Source organism: Sorex araneus, chromosome 6 (assembly GCF_027595985.1).
Source record: "Sorex araneus isolate mSorAra2 chromosome 6, mSorAra2.pri, whole genome shotgun sequence".
Taxonomy (NCBI): domain Eukaryota; kingdom Metazoa; phylum Chordata; class Mammalia; order Eulipotyphla; family Soricidae; genus Sorex; species Sorex araneus.
Genome location: NC_073307.1, coordinates 116,659,268 through 116,667,950, shown reverse-complemented (window position 1 = coordinate 116,667,950; position 8,683 = coordinate 116,659,268). Strand labels below are relative to the sequence as shown.

General features: G+C 42.5%; 1 protein-coding gene across 2 annotated transcripts; it reads right to left on the bottom strand.

Moving 5' to 3' along the window:
* Nucleotides 1–3,709: 3,709 nt before the first annotated feature.
* CALCB (calcitonin related polypeptide beta) lies at nucleotides 3,710–8,471 on the bottom strand. 2 transcript variants are annotated; one of them, XM_055143415.1, is made up of 5 exons: nucleotides 8,391–8,471; nucleotides 7,261–7,355; nucleotides 6,917–7,054; nucleotides 4,730–4,914; nucleotides 3,710–4,177 (listed from the first exon to the last, which is right to left on the bottom strand). In XM_055143415.1, exons 2-4 carry the CDS (start codon nucleotides 7,344–7,346, stop codon nucleotides 4,746–4,748), a joined length of 393 nt encoding a protein of 130 aa, XP_054999390.1. In that variant the 5' UTR covers nucleotides 7,347–7,355; nucleotides 8,391–8,471; the 3' UTR covers nucleotides 3,710–4,177; nucleotides 4,730–4,745. The 2 variants fall into 2 exon arrangements, with proteins under 2 accessions (XP_054999390.1, XP_004613712.2); XM_004613655.2 differs by lacking the exons at nucleotides 3,710–4,177; nucleotides 4,730–4,914 and adding an exon at nucleotides 5,769–6,054.
* Nucleotides 8,472–8,683: the final 212 nt, after the last annotated feature.

Genomic DNA, 8,683 nt, shown 5'->3' with positions numbered 1-8,683 from the left:
ACACAAATCAAAATAGAAAGGAGAAGATTTATTCCCCTCCTTTGGGGGGAGGAGGGGAAAGTGCGGTACATCTCAAATGTTACTCAGAAAGCTTGGGAGCAACCCGGACCTTTCCACAGGCTGTCAGTGTACAGGATCAAAATCAGAAATCAGAGACTTCTGCTTGCAAGACGTGCACTGCAGGCCTTTGAGCTAGCTCCCGATTCCTACAAGTTTCTTCTTTATGACTTCGTGTTTCCTTAAAGACTCTTAAATGTCAGAGTCTAGCGGAGATCCATCTGACACAGGAAAATGGGGCTTGCAAATTCCCAACCCCAATAAGTTTGATAAATATGTTGAGCTAAGTAAGTACTAGCACAATAAAGGTATGACACAGTCCATCATTCTCTAAAATTCCTCTATGGCTCTTCAACTTCTGCTAACAACTGTTATGTTTCTTTTCTATAGTTTCTCCCCGAATATCATCTAAATGGAATCAGTATATAGCTGTAAGTCTAAATTCTTTTAACACAATACAGCTGAGATTTATCCATTGTGTTGCTTGGGTGAATAGTTCCTTTTTTATTGCTGGACTCTATTACATTGTAAGGATATATGATGGTTACAAATCCATTTACCCAGTGAAGGACTCTTGGGTTTCTTCCAGATTTGGATATTTATGATTAGAGCCCATATAAACTTCAGTGCACAGATTTATGTGTGAAGATAAGTGGACTAGGATGAATGGACCTCTTCAAAAGATATGTCCACCTCCTGAAGGTCCCTGAAAACCGTGAAAGTTATTTTTATTTGGAAAGAAGTTCTTTACCAATGTAATTTGTAACTGGGTCTTAAATTCGAAGATGTGTTCCAATAAGAGACACACAGGAAAAAAAGAGAAAATACAGGAGAAAGTAACTTGAGAACAGAGGTATAATGTACAAGTCAGATAATCGAAGTCAGCTAGCTACTATTAGAAATTAGAAGAGGCAAAAACTGGATTCTCTTCTAGGGTTTCTGGAAAGAAGACAACCTCATGACCTTTACATTTTTGACATCTAGCCTCCAGAAGAATGAGAGAAAAAGATTGTTGTTTTTAGAAGCTGAGTCAGTGTTAATTTGTCATGGCATTCTTAAGAAACAAATAACAATAAATTTTCATCTATTGGGTAAATAAATAACTGAGAGTAAGATTGCTGAGCTTCTTGGCAAGTATATGTATATGCTTTTTCTTAAAGTAGTCCTTTATCATTACTTCCCAAGATATGACCATATACTCTTTTTTTTTTCCTCTTTGGGTCACACCCAGCTATGCTCAGGGGTCACTCCTAGCTCTGCATTCAGGGATTACTCCTGGTGGTGCTTGGGGACCATATGGGATGCTGGGAATCAAACCCGGGTCGGCCGCGTGCAAGGCAAACGCCCTACTGGCTATGCTGTCACTCCAGCCCCAATATGCCCTTATACCCTTACATTCCTGATAATTATTACCAAATAATGTAAATCTAGTGTTATATATCTGCTTCATATTGCATATAATATAATATAATATAATATAATTGTGTTGATAATAAAATCTATTCACAGAAGCTTTAAAGACAAAAGCTCTAAAAGAAAAATGTCATTAAGTCTAATTCTACCATGATGATTTGTTTTGAGGGCCTTCTTTTAATATGCAGGAGAGGTAATACAGGGATTAAAGCACTTGCCTTACACATGCCTGGCCCAGTTTTATCCCCAGGACCCTGGATCCCACTGCTCCACAAAAAAGTTATTACTAAATAATATCACCTGGCCTATAATAAACACTATGGACAAAAAAATAAACAGTAGCAATAATTACCATGATCATAACATAAAGATTATTCATGATATATTGCAAAGAATATGTACAAAGGGGGCCAGAGAGATAGTACAGGGGTAAGGCATGCCACATTGCCCCCTGAGCTCTCCTGGAGTGATTCTGAGTGCAGAGTAAGAAGTAACCCCTGAACATAGGTGTGTGGCCCCCAAACCAACACACATATATATTGGTTTTATATACATATATGTGTACATATGTATATATGTGTGTATATATACATATGCAATATTCGTGTATATCTTATATATGTAACAAATATTTTTATATACACATAAGAGAATATTTGTAACATATATATTTATGAAGAATATATATACAGAAGTATTTGTTATACAAATTTATAGTATGATAAATTTATAGAAAAATTGTATTTTCATTATATAATTATATTTAATATGTATATGCACCATATATACATATGTATTTAACTAAGTATGTGTATATATATTCACATGCATGTATGTGTGCACATGTACATGTATGTATAATTGAGGAATTAAACCATGATTGGACATGAGATAGTTTAAAAAACTAAGAAATTATGGCTAATTGGTTCTAGTTATGAACTGACATTTTAATTATATTTAAAGAGTTCTTTCCATTAACATATGGAGAAATATTTTTGGTGTATAAAAGTATGGGGAGAGGGAAGTAAATAACATGAATTTAACATTATTGACCATATTCATCACTTGTGAAGCAAATGACTTAATTTATCCAGGTTACTACAGTGAAATACCACATACCAAGAGGCTTCTAAACCACAAATACTTCTTTCAGTTTTGGGACTAAAAAGTCTAAGACCCTGGCATTAGCAGATTTGTCTCTAGTGTGGCCCACTGCCTCACTGACAGCAGTCCCTGTACCCTCTCAAACACTGGTAGCACTGAGAGTTTCGTCGGACCTCATTTATAAGGACTCTGATCCTGTTCATGATGGGACCCTTCCTCCTGACCTAAACACCATCCCAAAGCCCCATTGCTTGCTGCCATCACCTTGAAGATTAGGTTTCAATGTACACACATAAATTTTGGTGAGACACAAATATTTTGCCTATGGGATCAAATAATAAATGGCTGATATTCATATAAGTCTAAGTTGTTTGGGCGCTTAACATTTTTCACTTGCTTTCAAATTTTGAGGATCTGCCCAGGGAGGAAGTTAAATCAAGAAATAGCTCACAGGTCTCCAGAGAACATCAGAAGTCATTGTTGAGATGTGTTTATCAATGTGATTTTATCTATAAACTCAGGAAATCAAAACCTGAGGGTGTCACTTTCCATTTGTGTGAATTTGAGCTTCACTTCTCTGTATCTCTCCTCCTCAGAGATGAAGTAGAAGTATTTCCCCCCATGAAGTTGTTGTGAAGATTAAAAAAATTAATAGATAGAAAGCACTGTCTTATTCAATAATTTTTTTTAAAAATTAAAATTAAAAAAAAAGAAAGCAGCACTGTCTTAGATATAATGGCTTTCAACCATTGGTCTGTTGAACCAGTAGTACTAGTCTGCAGAAATGTTCTTGCTGGTCCACAAAAATAAAGTTATTAGCACCTAATATGAATGGGCCCATAGTAAGTACTCAAAAAATGTCTGTAGTAATACTGATTATCATTATCATCATATAAAGATTATACATGATATAAACTATAAATTTAATATACCAACAATATATACTTTAACTTGTAGTATGAGTAATTTGTCATAAAATTTTATTAGTTTATAATTTAATGATTTTATCACTAATAATATAATAATTAAGTTATATATATTATATATCTTACATACATAACACATGTGTGATACTTAATAATTACCATTATTGTATAGGAAAGCAAGTTGAAATGAACAATCAGGATTTTGAAAATAAGTGTATTCAAAATATGTTTTTAATCTTGATGAAGTTCACAAATGCACAATATTTTGACATTGCCTTAAACAAATAATACATCATTTATTTTTAGTTAACAAGACATAGCATCATCAATACCATGTGTCCCCAGACCCATAAGAGGCAGTGACTTCATGTACCTTCAAGGTATGGCCGAGTGGTCACAAACAACATTAAGCTCTCAAAAAAAAAAAACCAATTTACTACCAGAAAAGCCTATGAGAGATGCCATCACTTTTACTGCACATAGAATCAAATATAAAAAGGATGCACACAAGTATGGAGTTAACTTATTTTGCATTCCGTTTCATTCCTTTCAAGTGACAAAGGTATCTTGGTTCAATATCTATTAGGATGCAAACATGTACATCTTCCATGGGGCCTTCTCACCAAGTTGTTTTCAACAGAAATTAAAGGAAGTGGTGAGTTCAGCTTCATGGTAACCTGCAAAAAAGAAAAAAAATTAATGAAGAAAAAGGAGAATAAAAAAAAGAAAGTGAAACAGTAAAAAAGGATGAGAAGGGAATAATCATGGTTATTACAGAAGACAATATTGGGTGCTTCTCTAACTACTAGTATTTAAAATTATGAATATAATAGGCCAGAAAGATAATGCTAGGATAAAAGTGCATTTTTGCCAAGTGATAGACCCTAGTTTGATCCCCAGGGCCCATGTAACACTGTCTCTTAGGGCCTAGCATTAAACTGCCTATGTATATGAGATGCATGAAGACTTTCAAGGCAAATATGTACATATATATAATTTTTTTAACTATCACCATTAGAGTTTATTATAATACTCTGATTACAGTTGTGTAGTCTAAATCTGTGAAAACTGGTCCTGGACAGAAGGTTTTTTGAATCTTGATAAGACCAATGGTGAAGGTTTGCAATTCCCCGCTCCTTTCACGAAGGGTACAAGCTTTGTTTTACTGTTTTTTCTTTTCTCTTCTACAAACCATGCCACTGAATCCCTTCAACCTGTCAGTCAGTCACCTTCTTCCTGGAGTCATTAAGCAGCTAAGGCCTGAAGGTCCCTGCGGCGACGGCCAAAGGCTTCGGAGCCCACATCAGTGGGTACAAAGTTGCTCTTCACCACACCCCCAGATCTGCTCAGCAAGCCTGCCAGCCGATGGGTCACACATGTGGCAGTGTTGCAGGATCTCTTCTGGGTAGTGATGCTGATTGCAGGATGGAGAGAAAGAGAAGGGCTGTCAGAGAGAGACTGGGGGAGCAGCCTACCCCAAGGGACTATCATGGGAAGATAGCAACCCTTCCACACACCATTAAAATAAGTGTTTCTTCTAAATGCAATTATCAAAGCTGTTAGAGGAAATGGCCTGGCAGCCTTTACTAGGATCCCTGCCCAAATAACTTGGGGAGGAGGGTTTGAGGTGGGGGGTGGGGGGTTGGGTTGGGGAGAGAACCCAGTTAATGGCTGAAACCTACATTTATCATTCCTTACGCGTGTTTCCTGTGGGACCAGGAATTAGTGGCCAACAAAGGCCCACCCAACCCAGAAGCATACAAGGAGCAGACCAAGGCCATACTGCAACTACAGGCACTGACAAGATCACTTTCTCTGGGAGAAGAAAATTTTCTGAAGTCTTACCTGGAAGAGGCTCAGAGCATAGTGTTTGCAGCTTCTTCCCGCACCCCAGAAGGGCTTACCTGTTCCTCTTGGCACTTCTGTTTTTTGCCGCTGAAAGTGGCTCCAGGTGCCTCTCACAAACCCTGTCTCTAGTTACCTTAAGGTAGATCCTATACTCTCTCATCTCATGCACTCTCATCTTAGACAGACCAGAGTAATGACTACCATGTGCAGGTTCTTTTAGAAAATAGATTTATTCATCAATGGTGAGGCATGAGGGATGAAGCAGGAATTGGTAAACTCTGCCATGAAATCCTCAGGTGTCTCAAAATGTTTCCTTCACTCTCCTCTGGAACCTATGAATTCTGCTCATCTATGAATTCTGCTCTCTTTCCTTTCATTCTGAAATCCCCAACATTCTCTGTCATAGACAAAGCTACCAATACCAACTTAAGGAGCAATCTGAGGGAAAGCTACATGCATGACATTCATGAATGGGAGCAGGAAAACTCAGGATGGAGTGGAAAGTGTTCAGTTCACATCTTGGGGTACCCCGAAGGGAGGGTGATGGACCCTCTCCAAGTTGCTGGCTAAGTCCCTTTTCTTGCCCGGTGTTTCAGCCCCGAAGCCAATGCCAGAGAAGGTATGAAAGTTGCTCAGGTCCTTCGAGTATGTGCCCAGCACACAGGTACTCAGATTACTGCACCGCTTAGCTCTGGAGACATCAAGACTGCAGGGAAAAAAACATGCCAAACAATACCATGCAGCAGGTCTGCACCTATGGAATGTCATGCAGATGGTTAGATTGGGAAGGGGACACATGGTGCCAAGGAACAGCAGGGGCAGGCAGGAAAGTGGGCTGCTCCCACAGCTTCCATTAGGAAATGGAGAGGCAGGCTGAGTTGGGACAGACACGGGGAAGGGTGTGGTAGAGTAGGAGGGTTCCGCTGCCATTTCTCATGCTGCTCAGTCTGCACTCTGCAAAAGAGGTTCTCAGAAACAATGTCAAGATGCAAGTGGCACCTCTGACTGGGCAGTGCTGGGGTCAGCCCAGGGGTCGGTATGTATTTCAAGCTCAGGATGCACAGGGATGTGGTCCTGGGACTACATGCACATCTACAGATCCTACATCTAAAGACCCCAGACCCACCTCAAATATTGATTGCTCTAGCTGATCTCACCCTCTGTAAACCCTTTGGTTTAAACTTTCAAATGTGAGATAAAGGCTCCTCGCAGATGCAAAAGAATAATAAATACATGCACAGGTTAAATTTCTAGAACATTCTGAGGTATACCAACTAGATTGATTCCCTGAGCTCACACTCTCCAATCCTAACTGAACCAATCCTGGATGGGCAAGACTACTCGGGGTAAGTGATACCACCATATTTCATTTCCTAACATCTCTCAGGAATGGATTTTTTGTATAATGTGTCTAACCATTGCCCCTCTAGCTGCTCCTGGACTTCCAGTGAGCAGGAGGGCTAGAGCACCAACTCCTGGTAAAGGATCCTGCTGAACATCCTGGCCAGATGTAGTTTTTTCTGGGACTCGTGCTCCTGGGTATACTAGGGCAAGTTGGGAAGCTTTACCTGGAGCCCTCGGTGTCCTGCTCCTCCTCCAGTTCATTGGTTTTCCCTTGCACATAAGCCTTCAGCAGTGCAGCAAGCAGGAGGCGCCCTTCCTTCTCGCTAAGGGTAACAGGGTCTGAAAGGTTCTCCAGGGAGGACCTGGGGAAGGGAAGCAAACCCAACACAGGCTCTAAGTCCTTGCCTCTCTTATCCCAGGATAAGAAACCAAGCTTCTTGGTCCCTGTCACCTCCCCTAAGGATGTCCCTCTATACCCTCCACTCCCAGCCTATAGACTTCAAAGGCACAGAATTGCCTGACCCCAGAAGTGGTGGAAGGGAAATGCCCTGACTTCATGCTGTCTCACCTGAATGGTGCTGCCTGGAGGCTGCCTGCCTGGAACAGGACCAAGATGCTGAAAGCCAGGAGTGGCGAGGACTTCCCGAAGCCCATGACTCCTCGCTGCAAATGAAAAGAAAAAGGATGTCACTGTTCCACCCAGTTAAGCAGGACCTGGAGCTCAAAGACCAAGGTCTCAGTCTTGTCCAGGAAGAGTTGGGACCTGGTGACCTCACGCAGGTGACATCCCCCCCCCTCCAACTTTTCAAACCTGGGTTCTGCTCATTTGCCAGCAACCTGCTGTGAATCTCAAAAGACCCACTGCAGAGAATAGCTTGGTAGGACAGAATCAGGTGTCAAGGGGTGTAGGTGGGAAATTCCAGTTTTTCTCTGAGGAAATCAAGGAACACACATGCCAGGGTGCTAATGCCAAGGGACCCATGTGGAAAGCCACCCTTCGGTAAACTTGCACCCCCCACTACGCCAGTCTTCTAGGGGGTCCAAGAAACCTAGGACCACCCTCTCCTGTGTGCTACCTCTCACAATCATGGGGATAGAAAGGTAGGTGTGGAAAACTGGAAAGAAAAACTCATGATAGGGATGGAGTTAGGGAAAGTAATAATGTGCCACTTATTTGTGTCTCTTGCCTGAAACTGGCCCACCTGGGCTGCAACATGGTGCAGCAGCAGCTACTGGGTGCTGGTGCCCCAGGTGAGCCCACTTTTCTGCTTGTCTATCTCCACCAACAAGGTTCTTAACTACGTCCCAGGGACACCGCCCTGGTGGACTAGAAATGTCCAGGAGGAAAGTTCAAAGTAACACACGTGATCCCTGAGGACACTAACAGCTCAGAACACCCAGATGCTGAAGAAGGGCAGGATCTGGAATTGAGGCACGCCCACAGGGCCCCAACTCAGGCGCCTTGCAGCGCCCACCGCGGGCTGGCGTGGGATTGGGGGAGCATCCTGAGCGCAGGAGAAGCTCCGGAGTGCGTGGGTTTCAAGGCGCTGGTCAGAAGAAGCGCTGAGGGGTCCCAGCCGCCTAGAGCTATGAGCCCCTAGCAGTGGGTGGGCTGAGAGGGACCTGGAGAGGCAAGAAAGAGGCAGGCAAATTGAAGCAAATTAGCAAACTAATCCAAAGCAGTGAAAAGTTTCTCACCTGCGAGTCCGAGTTCCAGGAGAGCGCGAGGAGCGGCCACCGGCTGGACACAACGCCTGCTGTGGGCGTCTTCCCCGCCTGCCTCTCGCCTCTTATCCCTGGGAGAGCGGGAGGGGGGTCGCCACGGGCCCGCGCGGCCAATCCGAAGTGGCCAGGACCGACCCACCTCCGACTGCGTCATTGTTCTTGCTTCTGCACCGCTTCCAGGGAGCGGAACCACCCTCCCCGCCTGTCACTGGCAATGAGGTCATTGCTTTGGGGAGCGGGAGGGCTGCGGGGAGGGTGGAGAGCGT

Excerpts from the sequence above, each read along its gene's own strand:
- CALCB (XM_004613655.2), bottom strand. The coding sequence starts at position 7,346 with ATGGGCTTCGGGAAGTCCTCGCCACTCCTGGCTTTCAGCATCTTGGTC. Across the intron at positions 7,055-7,260 it reads CTCCAGGCAGCACCATTCAG|GTCCTCCCTGGAGAACCTTT; the intron begins GTGAGACAGCAT and ends TCCCTTCCCCAG. Across the intron at positions 6,055-6,916 it reads CAGGACACCGAGGGCTCCAG|TCTTGATGTCTCCAGAGCTA; the intron begins GTAAAGCTTCCC and ends TTTTCCCTGCAG.